This window comes from Trichomycterus rosablanca, chromosome 19 (genome assembly GCF_030014385.1).
Source record: "Trichomycterus rosablanca isolate fTriRos1 chromosome 19, fTriRos1.hap1, whole genome shotgun sequence".
NCBI classification, from domain to species: domain Eukaryota; kingdom Metazoa; phylum Chordata; class Actinopteri; order Siluriformes; family Trichomycteridae; genus Trichomycterus; species Trichomycterus rosablanca.
In genome coordinates, this window is record NC_086006.1 from 14,793,920 (window position 1) to 14,813,474 (window position 19,555).

A 19,555-nucleotide genomic window follows, 5' to 3' on the forward strand; every position below is an offset into this window, starting at 1 on the left:
ATCACCTCCAGAAAGATCAAGGAACATGTGAAGTTACCAGTGAGTACAGAAGATGATTAAGTGAAGCCAATTTACCAGCAAGAACTCCTTGCAAAGTCCCGTTGTTAAGAAAAAGACACATCCTGAATGGGTTCAAATTTCCCAAAGAACACATTGACTGGTCCAAAGAGAAATGGCTCAACATTTTGTGGACTGGTGAAAGCAAAATTGTTCTTTTTGGGTCTAGTGGCCGTAGACAGTATGTCAGACGACCCTCGAGCACTGAATTCAAGCCAAAGTACACTGTGAAGACAGTAAAGCATGGTGGTACAAAATGATGATATGGGGATGTTTATCATACCATGGTGTTACGCCTATTTATCACATACGAGGGATCATGGATCAGTTTAAATATATCAGAATACTTGAGGAGATCATGTTGCCCTAAATGGGTGTTTCAACATGACAATGACCCAAAACATCTTGGTTACAGACAAACAAGATTAAGGTAATAGAGTGGCCAGCCCAATCCCCTGACTTCAGTTCCATAGAGAACTTGTGGGCTGACATCTGAAGCGTGTTTTTTTGAGGCAAAACCCAAAATTGCAGAAGAACTGTGGAATGTAGTCTAATCATCCTGGACTGGATACCTGTTCAGAGGTACCAGAAGTTGGTCGACTCCATGCAACACAGATCTCAGAAACAACTGTTATGCCACTAAATATTTGTTCAGTAATTTAAAGTCAAGTGAAACCTCAAACATTTTCAGTTTATAGATACATTTTTTGAGTTTTTAAAGAAAAATGCTGGCACTGCTATTATTTTGAACAGCCTAATACTCATTTTTCTTAACATTCTGTAAAGGATTAACACACACTGGCTAAATGTTGTTAATGTTTTGATTTAGAATTGAAAGTGTAGTATTTTCAGTGCATTTGCATTTATGGAAATAAAAGTTATTATAATGATTTTGTGCTTTATTCGCTTTTTTAAAATCACTGCTATTTTTTTGAACACCACTGTATTTCTTTTCTGAATCAACAAATGAATTTGAAGTTTAAGAACACATGAGCCGGTAACGCCATGGTGCCTTGTCTCATTTTTAATTTATATCTAGTCATGTTTGAACATTACATGTTTGTAATATTACAGACTACCAAGTCCTGAAAGCTATAAGGCAGATGTTTCTTTTTGGGTATATTAAAAAGGGACAATGTAAACAAAGTACATATCATAAAAAGCATTTTCACAATCTTTGGTAATCGGCTAATTTCTGTATTTAGGATAAACATATCAAAAATAAGCCAAAATGCTCCACAGACATTTGCTTAAGTCAGTGTCATTAACCGCACAAGTTAAACATTTCGGCTATTTTTTGTGATGGTTTCTTTTCTTTTTTTTTCTTACGATGGAATTCTGTACATAAAAGTAAAGACATAGAAAACATTTATCAAGTGCTGGTTATAAAATGTTCCCCTTTTGGTTCTGATTCTACCATAAAAGAAAAAAAAGAAAGAAAATTACAAAAGACATTCATGATTTCAGTGAACATAACTATTAGTTATGGACCAACTCATATTTTTAAGGTCAAACGTGACCCAGTATGGTGACTATCCATGTCATAACTGAGGCAGTGGTGATTAAAAACAGTTTGCAGACTCATATGCATGGTAACACAGGTCCCAGAATTTCTACCCACACTACAGCATGACTGAATCTGGTCCTTGAGGCTTCTAGTGTCAAAAGAAAAACAAATTAAGGGTAACTGCAATAATCATAAATCATTATTACAATGATTTCTGCATGTACGTGGTGTAGTGATTATTCTGACTGTACACTAAAAACATAAGCAATAACTGAACAACCCCCGTCTACATCACTAGTCTATGAGCTAACTGTTTCACTGTCTGGCCCCTGCACAGACCAGCTCTTTATCACTGAGGTTAATTTACTGCTTCCAAAACCGGCAAGTAGCGGCAAACAATAAATAGTTGCTCCCAACTGATATAGTGACGAAGTGTGTATGTGAACGTTCAGCGTCTGCTGCTGTTACATTAGTTAGCTGTCAATGAGGGACCTCGGGTAAGTCCAGCTGGAAGTGGCTTTTATTTGGTCTTCAGGAAAACTCAGTGGAATGAAGAGTGTGTGAATCGTGCTCTTCAGGATAATTCATCTCGTTATCGGTGTCCGGGCTGTGCTCATCGTCCATCTCTGGAGACACCGAGCCTTCCAGGTACTCGCCCTCCATCTGTTCACTTTTAATTCCAGCATGATGCCTGTGCACACAGTTAAACTGAATCAGTTAGAAAATAATACAGCATCTAATGCATTAAAGATTGTTACATGTAGCTGTGTAAAATATGAACTTAAGGATAAACATGGCTTGATATGAATGTATTATTAAAAATAAGTGCACTGCACCCTATTCCATATAACAAGAAATACATTAAACATGATACGTTAGTGACAAGTACAGTGTATCACAAAAGTGAGTACACCCCTCACATTTCTGCAAATATTTTATTATATCTTTTCATGGGACAACACTACAGAAATAAAACTTGGATATAACTTAGAGTAGTCAGTGTACAGCTTGTATAGCAGTGTAGATTTACTGTCTTCTGAAAATAACTCAATACACAGCCATTAATGTCTAAATGGCTGGCAACATAAGTGAGTACACCCCACAGTGAACATGTCCAAATTGTGCCCAAAGTGTCAATATTTTGTGTGACCACCATTATTATCCAGCACTGCCTTAACCCTCCTGGGCATGGAATTCACCAGAGCTGCACAGGTTGCTACTGGAATCCTCTTCCACTCCTCCATGATGACATCACGGAGCTGGTGGATGTTAGACACCTTGAACTCCTCCACCTTCCACTTGAGGATGCGCCACAGGTGCTCAATTGGGTTTAGTCCATCACCTTTACCTTCAGCTTCCTCAGCAAGGCAGTTGTCATCTTGGAGGTTGTGTTTGGGGTCGTTATCCTGTTGTTTTCGAAGGGAGGGGATCATGCTCTGTTTCAGAATGTCACAGTACATGTTGGAATTCATGTTTCCCTCAATGAACTGCAGCTCCCCAGTGCCAGCAACACTCATGCAGCCCAAGACCATGATGCTACCACCACCATGCTTGACTGTAGGCAAGATACAGTTGTCTTGGTACTTCTCACCAGGGTGCCGCCACACATGCTGGACACCATCTGAGCCAAACCATCTGTAAATGAGTCTCGTCAGACCATTTACATTTTCAGCATTTAGCAGACGCTTTTATCCAAAGCGACTTACACAATGATCTGAACACGATGAGCAATTGAGGGTTAAGGGCCTTGCTTAGGGACCCAACAGTGGCAACTTGGTGGTGGCGGGGCTTGAACCGGCAACCTTCTGTTTACTAGTCCAGTACCTTAACCACTGAGCTATCACTGCCCTGGGCATTCCAGTAATCCATGTTCTTGGACTGCTTGTCTTCAGCAAACTGTTTGCGGGCTTTCTTGTGCGTCAGCTTCCTTCTGGGATGACGACCATGCAGACCGAGTTGATGCAGTGTGCGGCGTATGGTCTGAGCACTGACAGGCTGACCTCCCACGTCTTCAACCTCTGCAGCAATGCTGGCAGCACTCATGTGTCTATTTTTTAAAGCCAACCTCTAGATATGAAGCCGAACACGTGGACTCAACTTCTTTGGTCGACCCTGGCGAAGCCTGTTCCGAGTGGAACCTGTCCTGGAAAACCGCTGTATGACCTTGGCCACCATGCTGTAGCTCAGTTTCAGGGTGTTAGCAATCTTCTTATAGCCCAGGCCATCTTTGTGGAGAGCAACAATTCTATTTCTTACATCCTCAGAGAGTTCTTTGCCATGAGGTGCCATGTTGAATATCCAGTGGCCAGTATGAGAGAATTGTACCCAAAACACCAAATTTAACAGCCCTGCTCCCCATTTACACCTGGGACCTTGACACATGACACCAGGGAGGGACAACGACACATTTGGGCACAATTTGGACATGTTCACTGTGGGGTGTACTCACTTATGTTGCCAGCTATTTAGACATTAATGGCTGTGTGTTGAGTTATTTTCAGAAGACAGTAAATCTACACTGCTATACAAGCTGTACACTGACTACTCTAAGTTATATCCAAGTTTCATGTCTATAGTGTTGTCCCATGAAAAGATATAATGAAATATTTGCAGAAATGTGAGGGGTGTACTCACTTTTGTGATACACTGTATATACTTATGCAGTATGTGGTTTTTAAGTAATAAGAGATTTACTTGATTAACATGTTTTGCCACTTAAAACACTTCTGTTTCAAACATATTTATTTATTAATTATTAGGATTTTAACGTCATGTTTTACACACTTTAACCCTTTGATGCACAACCTGGGTCAAAAGTGACCCGACTGAGTTTTTATTTTCTATATCTTTGCAATAAATTAATTTCGTCATTCAAGCTTTCATGAATTCCTCAATTAACTTGTTTTTGATCATCACAAATCCTTATTTCAGTTTTATATGTTTTACTTTTTTAATAAAAATCATTTTTGTATCACTACCCTTCTAATGCACAACATGGGTCAAAAATGACCTTTATGTATTTACTATGGAATTTGACAGAAACTACTGACATTTGTAAGTGTTTGTAGTCAAAAACATATTTACTGATCTTTTGAAAGACAACCAAAGATTAGGCTCTTGAATCTTGAATATGTCCAATACTATTTGCTTGCTAGCTGTTTACATATTCTAGTATAGATAGCTTTTAATAGCTAAGACAGTAAATACATGAATAACTGACTAATGTGCATATGAAAATATTCTTGAATGGATGAATATGGGTCATTTTCCACCCATGTTGTGCATTATAAGGGGTTTGCTTAGCTTGTGCATCAAAGGGTTAATAACATTCGTGACAGGACAGGTAATTACTGGTTACACCAGATTCAACAGTTCAAGTCTTTTAATGTCAAACACAGTCATGGACAATTTCATATCTCCAATTCACCTCACTTGCATGCCTTTGGACTGTGGGAGGAAACCAATGCAGACACGGGGAGAACATGCAAACTCCACACAGAAAGGACCCGGACCACTCCACCTGGGAATCGAACCCAGAACCTTCTTGCTGTGAAGCAACAGTGCTTTTGTTTGCTGTTTCAGACTAGCACAGCTCAGCAAAGATGTATCTGCTCTCACTGTTACCTGCTGCAGCGGTGTAAAAACACATCCACTACTAAAACTTTTTTGCACAACTATTTCTGGACCTAATTGTTTCTACATTTACATTCGTAGTTGGTTACAGCCTGAACATGCTGGAGTTTAATAGGAGTTATATGTTATATTTATAAATATAAAAAACAATAATATGTCAATAATACAATACAATACAAATGTAAATAATATTTATAACAAATGTTATATTTACAAAAATTTAAAGTTGTTTTGCAATGGGGCAATGCAGTCTATTGTATTATACTACCACCACCTATCGGCTGACTGGGCATCTACACAGACACGATTGACCAAGGCTGTCCTCTATATTCCTGCCTTGTGCCCTGTGTTTCTGGTCCTGATGCAACACTGACCACGATTAAGCTGTTATTTGACATAATTATGAAGAGCTATTTTCTGCTATTTTCTGTTAGCCAGGATAAACACACTCAAAGCAAAACATGCTATTATTATTACAAAAACAGAAGTTTGTTTTTAGATGTCAGAATGTTCCTAGTTTTATCAAATTTTGTGTAAAACAATATTCAGTTTTCCTTTGAGGTCAACAACCTCTAAAACATTTTTGCATGTTATGCTGCTCGGTTTAGCCAGCTTGTATTGCGTAAAGTTAATGTTTGTGGTTTGACAATCTTTGGGAAGAACATTCTTACACCACTATGACTCATTATGTTAATTTTCTACTTTATGTATTTTAAACCTAATAATTAAACCCAGGCTAAGATTGGTTTAGTGCTAAGACAGCTCTATAAACATTTGAGTAATACCTGGTGTGAGGAAAACAAAATGTGGGGTTGTAAGTAAGTAAGTGAAACATTACTCACATAGCTGATACAGGAGAAAGATCAAAACTGGAGTCACTGTGGGAACCATCATCATGGGCATTCATGTCTTCATGCATAGCATTGGATAGAGCCTTCAGACTGGAGCCCCCTATAGAGGCTGAGCCATACAGTGGCAAGCTACTGTCCACCATCGCTGCCTGAGGAGAAACCAACATTCATTTTACAATGTGTTCCTATAATCCAGCAGAATTTGAATGTGCCTTAAAACAAACAAACCATTCTGTAGAATAAAATGTCTACAAGTCTCTGAAAGTACAGAATGGTTTGTTTGTTTGGTTGGTTTTTATAATGCCTTGTTTACTCTGGTGAGTTATTTTCAAGGCAGGACCGGTTTGTACAGAATGGATTCAGTATCATTATTTCCAGAAGATATTTCCATAATTAGTGTTTTAATGATAATGAGGAAAGCACACGACCCCAGATGTCCTACAGGTGCTCAACTGTGTTAAGATCTAAAGACTGAAGGCCAAAGATTCCATGATTTAGATAAGTAATGTGCATTAATTGCAGATGAACCGTTCATTGACTTTAGCAACTGGAATGAATTTGACTGGAAAATAAAATAAAGGATCTGTTCATCAATATTTTCTTACTTGAAGAGCAGACATAGCAAGTCCTGTCTGGATGTTTTTTACCAAAGAGGGTGATCTGCAGAAAAATAATATCAACTAAAATTAGTCATTAAAATAAATGGTTATTTAAAAGACAAAAACGCTGTATTATTTTGTTTACCCAGTAATCTTCTGAGGTCTTCTCTTTTGAAACTCTAGCTCGTCCACAGTCCAAACAGCTCCTTTAACATTCTCCACTCTAACAAAGCACTTATGAAGACTGAGATTGTGCCGAACTGCATTCTACAAACCAGAAAAATAAATGTAGTCATGTCGCTATGTCACCTGTTTTTGGCTGATCCCACAAACCATAATACTAAGAAAACAGAGTAGTACTGTAGTAAAAACTGTCATTTACCTTCCATGTTGCTGCATTCCTTCTGAAATATGCAAAGGTCCGAGTGAACCAGTTGTAGATTTCATTCAGTGTAAGCTGCTTATCTGGAGACTCAAAAATTGCCTGAAAAGGATCAATTAAACATAATCACTTATGCTGAAGACCAGTGGTTCTTAACTGGTGGGTGTGACTCACAAAAACTGGGAGGAGTTGCAAGATGATTTTTAGTCTAGATGTATAAAACAGCATTTTTTAAATATTGTCTTAACATTTAGGTCTATCGCTTTTACAATGATTCAGCAGGCTAGAGATTCCTCCAGTGTAAAGAAATGGACTGGATGCTCTATCTACGTAAACTCAGATCTTTTAGCCTTTATTAACTAAAAAAAACCCTGAATGCTTTGTTTTAGCCCTAACCCTAGCTAGCCAAGGCAAAAAAATGGAACTGTGGCTTCTGAAAAAGCCAATAAAAGGTTCAGAGAAAGCATCTACAAACTGGTCATCCTCCTGTATTCAAGCAGATGAAAATGGGCATGTGCACTTCTTACTAGCAGAAGACAATAATTATAATGAAATCAATTCTGTAATAAATTCTTACATTCTTCATGTCTGGTTATTACAACAGAGCAAAAGCAGCAGTCTACAAATGTAGGATTGCAGCACCTGGGTATTTTTTTTGTCCAGAAACATCAAAGTTTTGGCTTCTTACCTGCCTTATTAAAGCTGCATATGTGAAAGGAGGTCTGACTTCAGCACTCAAATAAAACTCTTTATTCTGCACAATGTCTACAAAAAAAACCAAACAAACATTTTAGTTCACATTAAAGTCAAGGTATACTACATGCCCAGAAGTATGAACACCCCTCCTAATAATTGAGTTCAGGGGTTTCAGCCACACCCATTGCTAGGTGTATAAAATCTATTATTTATATACAATAAATATGCTTCCAACTTTGTGACCAAGTAAGGCTCTTTCCTGCTCTGAATGACTGTCGTTGAACACCAAACGACATCGTTTGATGTGTCTGGTGTGGGGGAACTGCAGTGGCCAACATAAAGCCAGGCCCACAGACACACTCCATAATCTTGTGACAAGTCTTACTGAAAGAGTGGAAGCTGTGATTATGCCCATGGTTTAAATATTTAATATACATCAAACTCCAGGTCAGCGCTGACACACTTTTGTTCATACAGCATATATTTTATAATGCACAGATTATAATTCAAAAGTGGCAAACATTGTGACAGATTATCAGCATAGATTACAGTATGTGTATGTCTTGCTAAAGTAATAGCATAATCTACAGCATCGACATTCTTTAATGGCTAGTTATTAAGTGCAAGTACATTTCAATGCTATTAAAACAGGCCCTAGTGGTTTGGCCTGATGGTAACTGCAATAGTGTTTTTTCTGACCTTGGTCCATGGCCATGTTGCACTTGTCGGAGTAGCGCTTGCGAACAGGGCCCAGAGCATGCAGGCTGCTGGGAATGATGACAGTGGGAGTCTGAGGCAGTGATGTAAGCGGTGTTGAAGGGGCTGTGGCACTCTGGGAAAGATTCGTAGAGGGAGTGGGCTTTGGAGCAGAGGTCTTTGCCAGAGTGAGGGTGGAAACCAGGTTCACCTTTAGCACATACACACACATAAATATTACAGATACAGTCACTAAACAATAATAAATAAAGCATTATCCCTTACAGTTTTCCATATGGCTTGCTTACTAGCTTATTTCATTAGATTTTTTATTTTATTTAACGAGACAGAAAATGCCAGACATGTCATTAAAAACACAATATCAGATTCAGTACACTGCCATCATCATTTAAAATTGCTGGCTGTGCCTGTGATGTCAAGCATAAAGCTTTGTGTACAATTTACATCAGTGCAAATTTATAGGAACCAATAAAATCTCTGAACTGCATTTGTGAAAACCATTGCAGTTTCAAACATCTGTTTACATATCATATTCAATAATGCATCATTTTCAATAATGTTAAATAGAAATATAATAGCAAGAAAACATGCAAATGCAGATCAACTGGAAAAAAAGGGTAAAAGCCAGAAATCTGGCCAGTGAGGTCAGCTGTTGTACTTACTGGCTGTGGGGTTGGCTTAGGCTCAGTAGATTTGACATGGAGGTGGGCCATCATGGCCTGAAGACGTTCTTTGTCTTTAGCTAGCTGTTGAACAAACACAACAGATATATCATAGGTGCCCAGGTTGTGTGGGCTATTTATTCAAACTACAATGTTGCTGATGGTATAGCATAGGCTGTTTATATTATTAAATCTAAATCACACAATAGCAGCCACTTGTCGTCTTTTTATTTGTTTTGTGTCATATTTCTTTCCAGGAACAACACGATTTTGTGAATAATAAATCAGTGTTAAATTCTCCTCAACTTTTCACATTGGGCACAATCCCTTGTGATTACAAAATGATTACAAAATAGCAAATGACTTGTGATTTGAGTACACTGTATTACAATTCATTTATTTAATTCTATGCATAAACATGCACTAAAACAGGCTATTAAATAAAATAAACATGTAGTTCTCTTAACAAATGTCCATGTGCACTATTATTTAACCCAGAGCCTCAGTATTTGGTGTAACATGCTTATGCTTTAATAACCTTTAATAAGTGATTTCAGGTTAAGAAACTTCTAGACAATACTCCCAATGTTGTCTCTAGGAATGTTCAAGGCTGTGGAAAACTCAGCTTTTGTGACAGCTCCTTAGTGAAAATACACCTTGAACACATCTCTTAATGTGTTATAAGACACATCACAGCTGAAGCAAATTAAGTGTGAGTTCTTAGTGGTTTAATCATGTTGTAACCATAAAGACTGTCAGTAGAATCAAGAATCAGTATTATGTAGAGTGTTGAATAATTCTGACATGGCAGTATTAACAAAATATCCTGTTACTCTAAACTACTTCATTTGCTTTAGAAGTTGAATATTTCCAGTTGCAACTGTATGAAAGTTTTTTGGAACGACAACAAAAACACAACACCTTTAAATGCTTTGCATACTGCTATAAAAGCTTACCTGCAACTCAAGCTGTTGAACAACCTGCATCTGAACTCTGCATTGAGCTGTGCTCTTATCATCCAGTGCATGTTCATTGTTTAAATGCCTGGAAGGAAAACAGTTTCAGTTAAAATGCATTATAGTGACAAACAACTGTTGGTTAAAACAGTTTTAGAAACAATTAATCAAATTCGATGAAGGCACTATGAGGCAGTTTAGTCATTTAATCTATTTAGCCCCATTAACTTAAAATAAAAACTAAAACCACAGTCCATGCCACAGGTACGTTTTATAGTTTAGTCAGAGAGAAAAACTTAACAATTGTTGCTGATTTAATTTGCAATCACTTTATATCAATTTCAGGTAAATCAAGACAAACTATCTTAATCTAAATAATTTATAGATTTGGCTTTTTTGGCTTTGTAAAAGAACAAAGTTCATTTAAAACTCCACAACCCCACAAAAGATTTTAATTATTTACAACTAGAACAACAAACAAGGCAGATAAACTCTGTCAAAGGCAGCTCATTTTAAAATCTGGACCCAAGTCCAGGTTTTTTGTTTTCCTTCATACGAAATCTGATGTGCCGCTTATCAAAATTTAAACGGTATAAAGTTTCAGTAGGAAACAACAAAGAGAGCTATGGGAATTAAAATACTAATGTAAACAGTGAGTGCATGGGGCAAGTCCAGGATAACATGCGTTAGTTTAGTGTGTTTTTAATAGCCTAACCGAGAGCGAAGCTGCAGAACAAAGGCGGTGTTGTGGCAATAAGGCAGGGCGGAGACATGGAGAGGGAGCAGAGGTCAGGGTCAGCGCAGGGGGCACGCATAAACATCCTCCTGCTGTTTGTTTTGGGAGGGGCAGCCACCATCACCATGGGTACACTGTTTATCGCAGAGTGGTGCAGCTCAACCCTGAGGGGCCCCAACACTTCACCGCCACAGCAGGCGGAGGGAGAAGAAAAAAAGATGCAGAATTTTGAAAAAAAAAAAAAAAAGTTGGGGGGAGGAAGAGAAAAAAAGCAAATACTAAAACCAGCCAACAAAGAAAGGCAAAATGGAAAAGGAAATCAGTAAGGAAAGGTAAGAAAGAAGCAGGCAAAAGTGCTTTATTAAAATATAAATTCATTTTAAATGTTGAAAAATGTAGCTTTATTAAAAGGGACTTCGTAATGAACACATTTTAATTCTGTTTAAAAGTAAAAAGCCTTGTGTGGCACAATGGTCTAATGCGCTAGCACATCACTGTGAAGTGTTTAAGCCACCGACCTGGCCGGGCATCCACACTGGCCATATTTGTGGAAAGGTTGGCCGGACAATATTTTGATGCGGGTTCAGATGCCGCTAAGCAAGCGATACCTTATGCAATGCGACTCTGTATGAGAATCCAACACTGACAGGTGATAAAAAGAGGCTGCAGCTTGAACATGTGTCGTAGGAGAATGTGTGGTAATTAGGATCTCCCTCAGGAATTGGAAATGACTAGATTGGGTGATAGAAAGGGAAAATAAGAGTAAAACCCTAGGTGATTAAAACCAAACGATTGGACTTCAGACAGTACTGGACCTCCATAAAGAGACTACACATGCTTAAGCCCATAAAAATAAAGACCCCAATTAATTACGTGCTTAGTTACACACTGTGTCAACCCACAGAGGCTAGGGGACTCACAAGCATGACTTATCGTACAAAAGAGGGAGAAAAGGGAGTAAAAACAGACTTACTTAAGAAATGACTGGAAGTCCCCCAACACAGCTTCACATCCAGGCCACTTACACACACCGTGGCTATATAGTGGGTGATTGCTCTGAGACTGAGCCTCCTGTGAACTGTAACACAAAGCAAACAGCCGATTCAATGTGCAGTTATTCTTTCATCAGCAATAAACCTGGTCACAGAGGTTTCAGAGCCATCCATCAGTGTTACAGACCAAGTTGACAATGTATACAATGTATGACAATATATATATATATATATATACACACAGTAATCCCTCCTCGATCGTGGGGGTTGCGTTCCAGAACCCCCCGCGAAAGGTGAAAATCCACGAAGTAAAAACCATGTGTTTATATGGTTATTTTCATAAACCGATTCCATCGGGTTTAGCATTTAGCGTCTTGTCATTAAAATCAATGGATTGAGGCAGCACGCTAACATCAATATAACATTTCCCTTCATGTACCGATAACGGTTACATTTCCTGACAAGCCCGAACTTGCAAATAAAAACACTCGGTACAAGTTTATATAAGTTAAAAATCAGTAATATTTTATTTACGTTTAAAAAGAACTCGTTTGTCTGCACCGTCAGCCATGTTTATTTTTTCTGTGAGAGAAGAGCACCCGACCCGCAATGAATTCTGGGATTGGCTTGATCACTAAGGCAGCGTCGGATGCTTACTCGTTTTTGAGTGAAAATAACGTTGAAATGTTGAAGGATTTGGAACAGCCTCCTTATCGGAAGCGCACAGGATGACGTGAAATGCGTCTATATAGAGAGCTCCCTAGCTTTTCGAACACACCCCTTGTCTGCAGAAATCCACGAACCAGCGAAAACTCCGCGATTTATATTTAGACATGCTTGCATATAAAATCCGCGATAGAGTAAAGCCGCAAAAGTCGAAGCGCGATATAGCGAGGGATTACTGTATATATATATATATATATATATACAGTGTATCACAAAAGTGAGTACACCCCTCACATTTCTGCAGATATTGAAGTATATCTTTTCATGGGACAACACTGACAAAATGACACTTTCACACAATGAAAAGTAGTCTGTGTGCAGCTTATATAACAGTGTAAATTTATTCTTCCCTCAAAATAACTCAATATACAGCCATTAATGTCTAAACCACCGGCAACAAAAGTGAGTACACCCCTTAGTGAAAGTTCCTGAAGTGTCAATATTTTGTGTGGCCACCATTATTTCCCAGAACTGCCTTAACTCTCCTGGGCATGGAGTTTACCAGAGCTTCACAGGTTGCCACTGGAATGCTTTTCCACTCCTCCATGACGACATCACGGAGCTGGCGGATATTCGAGACTTTGCGCTCCTCCACCTTCCGCTTGAGGATGCCCCAAAGATGTTCTATTGGGTTTAGGTCTGGAGACATGCTTGGCCAGTCCATCACCTTTACCCTCAGCCTCTTCAATAAAGCAGTGGTCGTCTTAGAGGTGTGTTTGGGGTCATTATCATGCTGGAACACTGCCCTGCGACCCAGTTTCCGGAGGGAGGGGATCATGCTCTGCTTCAGTATTTCACAGTACATATTGGAGTTCATGTGTCCCTCAATGAAATGTAACTCCCCAACACCTGCTGCACTCATGCAGCCCCAGACCATGGCATTCCCACCACCATGCTTGACTGTAGGCATGACACACTTATCTTTGTACTCCTCACCTGATTGCCGCCACACATGCTTGAGACCATCTGAACCAAACAAATTAATCTTGGTCTCATCAGACCATAGGACATGGTTCCAGTAATCCATGTCCTTTGTTGACATGTCTTCAGCAAACTGTTTGCGGGTTTTCTTGTGTAGAGACTTCAGAAGAGGCTTTCTTCTGGGGTGACAGCCATGCAGACCAATTTGATGTAGTGTGCGGCGTATGGTCTGAGCACTGACAGGCTGACCCCCCACCTTTTCAATCTCTGCAGCAATGCTGACAGCACTCCTGCGCCTATCTTTCAAAGACAGCAGTTGGATGTGACGCTGAGCACGTGCACTCAGCTTCTTTGGACGACCAACGCGAGGTCTGTTCTGAGTGGACCCTGCTCTTTTAAAACGCTGGATGATCTTGGCCACTGTGCTGCAGCTCAGTTTCAGGGTGTTGGCAATCTTCTTGTAGCCTTGGCCATCTTCATGTAGCGCAACAATTCGTCTTTTAAGATCCTCAGAGAGTTCTTTGCCATGAGGTGCCATATTGGAACTTTCAGTGACCAGTATGAGAGAGTGTGAGAGCTGTACTACTAAATTGAACACACCTGCTCCCTATGCACACCTGAGACCTAGTAACACTAACAAATCACATGACATTTTGGAGGGAAAATGACAAGCAGTGCTCAATTTGGACATTTAGGGGTGTAGTCTCTTAGGGGTGTACTCACTTTTGTTGCCGGTGGTTTAGACATTAATGGCTGTATATTGAGTTATTTTGAGGGAAGAATAAATTTACACTGTTATATAAGCTGCACACAGACTACTTTTCATTGTGTGAAAGTGTCATTTTGTCAGTGTTGTCCCATGAAAAGATATACTTAAATATCTGCAGAAATGTGAGGGGTGTACTCACTTTTGTGATACACTGTATATACGAAGTCAGGGGTCTCTGCTGGATAGTATTACTGCCTAGTATGTTAGTGAATAAAACTCCCTTACAGTTTTCTCTTGTCCCAGCAGTTTTAAACATAAGTACATTTAGCATAAAATGTGTTCACCATTTTAATTGTAACCTTTCACTTAAAAATCCTTGTTTTCTTCTTTTTTTTTTTAAATGCGATTAATCGCGATTAACTATATGAAATTCTGAGATTAATCGTGATTAAAAATTTTAATCGTTTGACAGCCCTAATATATACAGTATATGTATATATATATATATATATATATATATATATTTTTTTTTTTTAAGTGCATTGTTAAAAATATCATAAACAAGGCTATACACTGCAAGTATTTTACTGCTGCAATTTGCAACTTGAATTTTTTTGCATGCAACTTTGAACAATCCAGACACACCAGGCTTATAAGTCTACATATACAACAGCTGTCATTTTTACCCAAATTGCTGTTGCTAGCGGGCAATTTCCTGGTTCAGATTTACCAGTGGTTGATTGGCTTCTTGTCTTAAGTTGCCAGATGACTGAATATTAGCATTTTTATTATTTTTATTCTTTAAGTGTGGTGTGTCCAGAGCAAACCTAGGCCTATTAAATCAAACAGTTTACTGATGCTCATCTAAATACTTGGCAACCCCAGTACTTCCAGGCAAGTCTTCGTTTAGTCCAATGTATTCATTCAATTTAAAAACAATGTGGATTCCACACTGACTGCACCCTTTAAACCCCACCATATGATCAAAAACCAACATTCAAAACACCATTAAATAAATAATTCATGGTCACTTTAAGGATTTAACAATTGAAGATCGCTGATCAATCTATACCAAGCAAAATGCACAACCATTTAACGATACCACTCTATAGGCAGTATTCATTAATATATGTTATGTTTATGGAAACGATTGTGCCTGAATTATTACTACAAAGTGCTATGAGCTCAGACCACAAACAGCCTAAAATCAATATCATGACCAGTTTCTCTCCCTCTAATAACATCATAAGCTGCTTTTTTTTTAGCTTATTGCAAACAAAAGAGAACACAAATACAATAAAACGTGTTTACAGCGTTATTTGTTCATCAAGCCAGACGATGTTCTAAAACTCCAACCCACCCATCAAAGGCACAACAGCACAACAATCCAGTTAACTGAGCAATGACTCAGTCCTAAACAGTTGCAACTGCCTCTCTGAACTGAATTACTGTATCTGTGTGGAACTTCCTTACACCAGTGAGTTAACCAGTGTTCCAATGGATGGAACAAACGCAAAAAAAATAGGGGTTTTCCAGTAAGTGGCAGATTTTCAAGGACTGATTCAGATTTGAACACTAATGGTGTTGTGTTGAGAGAAAATGCAGAGATCAGATGACATTTTACTGCTCTGTCCAGTTAAGCTGTGGTGCTGTGGCCAGACAGGGAAAAAAGAAAGCATATAAAAAAACAATGATAGCACAGCTCCATTTCCATCTTCGAAGAGATGAGGGTAAAAACTTGCTCACTGGATGCATTTATGGTTTTAGTTGCAGGCGCCTCTCTGCCGGGAGAAATTTACATGACATATGAACCTGACCGCCTAGTCCTTGAGCGTTCGCCCTGAACTGATATCACCCACTACAACTCAGCAAAACAATAACAGCCATGCAGAAAAGGCTTTCTGAGCACGTGCAATGCAATCAATGCTGACCATAAATCTGTTTTCAAATGAGAATGTGAAAGGTTTAAAAACAGAGAATCATTAGTAAAGATCTTCAATAACTTTCCAGATTCATAGGACAAAAAATTTACGACACGTGTAAAAGCCCAACCTGTTTGTTTAGGAATGTATATGGAAAGCATACATAATATGCCCTAAGTGCCAGTGGTATATTGTGCAGGCAAAAGTATGTAGACACCCTTAAGGCCCTTATGTAGGCTCTTTTTTTATTTCAGCATTACTGTGACCCTGTGCACAAAGCCAAGTTCACAAAGATATTAGGCTTGTCTAGTTTGATGTAGAAAAACTCCACTGGCCTGCTTAGAGCCTGACTAAGCAGATCTTTTTTTCAAATATCAGTGCCTTACTGCACAAACGTTCATGTGACACGATATAATATGTGTCAAATGAGACTACCAGCTGGTAAAGCAGCAAAAGAAAAAGCATCATACTAATGCCTAAGGTTTTGTAAAGATCTCTAACAATTTGTGTACTTTGTTAGAATACTGAGCAGAATTACTGACTATAGAACCTCAATCCGCCTGACATAGAGGAGCATAAAAACCTCCTTCTTTTGCTTTTATATGGATTATTTTATAGGGAACCCTGAATTTTACATCTATAAAAATCCTGAAGAAGAATATCTGCCTGTCAGTTTGTGACCTAAAGCTCAAAAGCAGTTGGGTTATGCAGCAGCACAAAGACCCAAAGAACACAAGCAAGTCCACCTCTAAATGGCTCAAAAAAAAAAGTTACGTTTTGGAGCGGCCGAGTCAAAGTCCAAACATGAATCTTGAATCCAGACTTGATGCTGTGGCAAAACCTCAAAAAGGGCAGTTCATGCTCGAAAACCCTCCAATGTAGCAAAATTATTACAGTTAATTAAAACAATTCTGCAAAAAAGGGTGGGCCAAAATCTCCCCACTGCTAGTTAATGATTGGAGGTTGTTACTGCCAAGGGTGGCACAACCAGTACAACCACAACCAGTAGATTTTGGGAGTAATTACTTTTTCACAAGGGTGATGATACAGGTTTTCAATAAATGGAAGTAAACATAAACATTTATATTTTGATGCCTGAAACACACTCCAAATAAGTTGAGACAGAGCCAAAATAAAAGAGAAAAGTTAATAGAAAATTGAAGTTTTTTTTGAAACATTACACAATATGCAAGTGAATTGGTAACAGGTGAGGGAATCATGATGAGGTATAATAGGAGGAGCCACCAAAAGATCAGTTCTCTACAAGGAACGATGAGTGATGGCTAAACACTGCGTTCCAACACTTAATGAGAGTATTGTCAATTAGGTTAAAAAGAACATTTTTTTAACGCAAGATTGCAAATAATTTAGCTTTTATCACCACCTGATTTGCATCTTGTAGCAAAACCAACAAAGTGATGATAATTCCGCCATGCACATTCATAAAAGCAATGTTTTGCACATAATCCTAAACAGGTTTTGAGCTAATACCAAAGCACAAGCTGAAAGTAGTATGAATTGAGTCTTTAATACACCTGCACAGTAAGAATTAGCACATATAACACCTTTTACACATACACTAAAGAAAACTAAGCCCTAACCCAAGGCATGAGTATGTCAACAAGTAAAAACACCAAGTCAGTTTGCTAACTGTTGTTTAACTGGTTTCTATAATCTACCTCAAATGCCTCAAATACCAGCGGATACATCTAAAACTGACTGACCTTAAGAAGAAGAATGCCTTTATTTGTCATATATACATACACAGATGTACAGTAAATCGAAATTCTTTCTTCGCGTATCCCAGCTTGTTCGGAAGCTGGGGTCAGAGCGCAGGGTCAGCCATTGTGCGGCGCCCCTGGAGCCTAGAGGGTTAAGGGCCTTGCTCAAGGGCCCAACAGTGGCTGCATGGCAGAGCCGGGATTCAAACTCTTAACCTTTCAGTTGATAGCCCAAAGCCCTACCCACTAGGCTACCACTGTCCTAAAAACTGACCTTGTAGGAGGTGTTTAAATTGCTAACATTTACACCTACAAGCCACCGAGACTGATCTGTACCACAAGGGTGAAGTGTGTGCCATTAGTAGTACCTCTCTCTCTTGACTGGCCGGGGTGTGTGGTGTCCATTGGTACTGGGCTGCTGGTTTAGACCAGGAGGTTTAGAAGGCAGGGTTGACTTATCTTTGATCTTTTCCTCTGATCTAGCTTCTGTCACATCTTTCCATATCTGCTGCAGCTCTGCAGGAAACAGACCTGTGAGACACAGCCAACAAAGTTACATTAAGCTTGCATAGTTAATCTTGACACAGTACTTCCTATTTTGTGTCACAACAGCCAGGGACAGTGCAGTCTTTATAGTGTAATGAAAGGTATGAGTTGGAACAACCCCCGATCTGATCAAGGACAGCCTGATCACCACACACCTTCTCAGACACATGTTCAATCTGCAAGGCTTCTTATCATCTGCCAATGTTGTGTTCCCACACAGAGCTGTATCACATATGGAGAACCATGCTAGGCTACATGTGACCAACCCTCTCTCCCTCCCCTTAATTGTGCAGATGCCAGGATCAGTCCTGCAGATTGTACTGTATATTGCAGCAAAAAGAGACCTTGTCCAACTTTCCCTCCCTCAAACATGGCCAATGTTACATGGCTAATGTACGACTAATCATTTTTTTTTAAATGTGAAATAAACATTATTAATGTGGTGCAGTGGTCTATGCAGTGGGGCCTGTGGTAGCCTAGTGGGTAGGGCTTTGGGCTATCAACCGGAAGATTGGCGGTTCAAATCCTGGCTCTGCTATGTAGCCACTGTTGGGTCCTTGAGCAAGGCCCTTAACCCTGTCTGCTCCAGGGGCGCCGTAAGTTGGCTGACCCTGCGCTCTGACCCCAGCTTCCAACACCAGCTGGGATATGCGAAGAAAGAATTTCATTGTACTGTACATCTGTATATGTATATATGACAAATAAAGGATATCTTTCTTTCTATCTTTCTTTCTTATGCTAGCCCACCACTGCTGACATCTGGGTTTGAATCTCAACAGCATAGCTGAAGCCCTGTGATGAATTGGTGCCCTGTCCAAGGTATTCCTGCCTTGTGGATTAAAGTGGTTAAAGTGAAAATTAAAAAAAATAATAAACAGTTTTAAAATATTGTTCCAGACCCATAGTAGTATGATATTTTAAACAGATGGTTGATATTTATATTTAATATTGACACTATATAGCCAAAAGTATGTGGAAACCCTTCTTAATTATTAAGTTGGTTCAGCGGTAGCTCAGTGGTTAAGGTACTTGACTAGTAATCAGAGAGTTGCAGGTTCAAGCCTCACTACTGCCAGGTTACCACTGTTGGGCACCTGAGCAAAGCCCTTAACCCTCAATTGCTCAAACTGTATTCAGTCATAATTGTAAGTCGCTTTGGATAAAAGCGTCTGCTAAATGCTGAAAATGTAAATGTACCTTCAGCTAACATGTAAAAAAGCAG

General features: G+C 39.1%; 1 protein-coding gene across 3 annotated transcripts in view; it reads right to left on the reverse strand.

Moving 5' to 3' along the window:
* Positions 1–2,062: 2,062 nt before the first annotated feature.
* foxp1a (forkhead box P1a) overlaps positions 2,063–19,555 on the reverse strand; it is a 53,188-nt gene continuing 35,695 nt past the window's right edge. For all 3 annotated transcript variants that reach the window (XM_063015472.1, XM_063015471.1, XM_063015473.1), the window contains 11 exons: positions 18,156–18,318; positions 11,770–11,874; positions 10,061–10,148; positions 9,105–9,188; positions 8,425–8,632; positions 7,718–7,794; positions 7,030–7,131; positions 6,793–6,914; positions 6,654–6,708; positions 6,040–6,197; positions 2,063–2,255 (listed from right to left, as the gene is read on the reverse strand). In XM_063015472.1, coding sequence (XP_062871542.1) covers positions 2,096–2,255; positions 6,040–6,197; positions 6,654–6,708; positions 6,793–6,914; positions 7,030–7,131; positions 7,718–7,794; positions 8,425–8,632; positions 9,105–9,188; positions 10,061–10,148; positions 11,770–11,874; positions 18,156–18,318 — 1,322 coding nt within the window. In that variant the 3' untranslated portion in view covers positions 2,063–2,095. The remainder of the gene's footprint in view (positions 2,256–6,039; positions 6,198–6,653; positions 6,709–6,792; positions 6,915–7,029; positions 7,132–7,717; positions 7,795–8,424; positions 8,633–9,104; positions 9,189–10,060; positions 10,149–11,769; positions 11,875–18,155; positions 18,319–19,555) is intronic.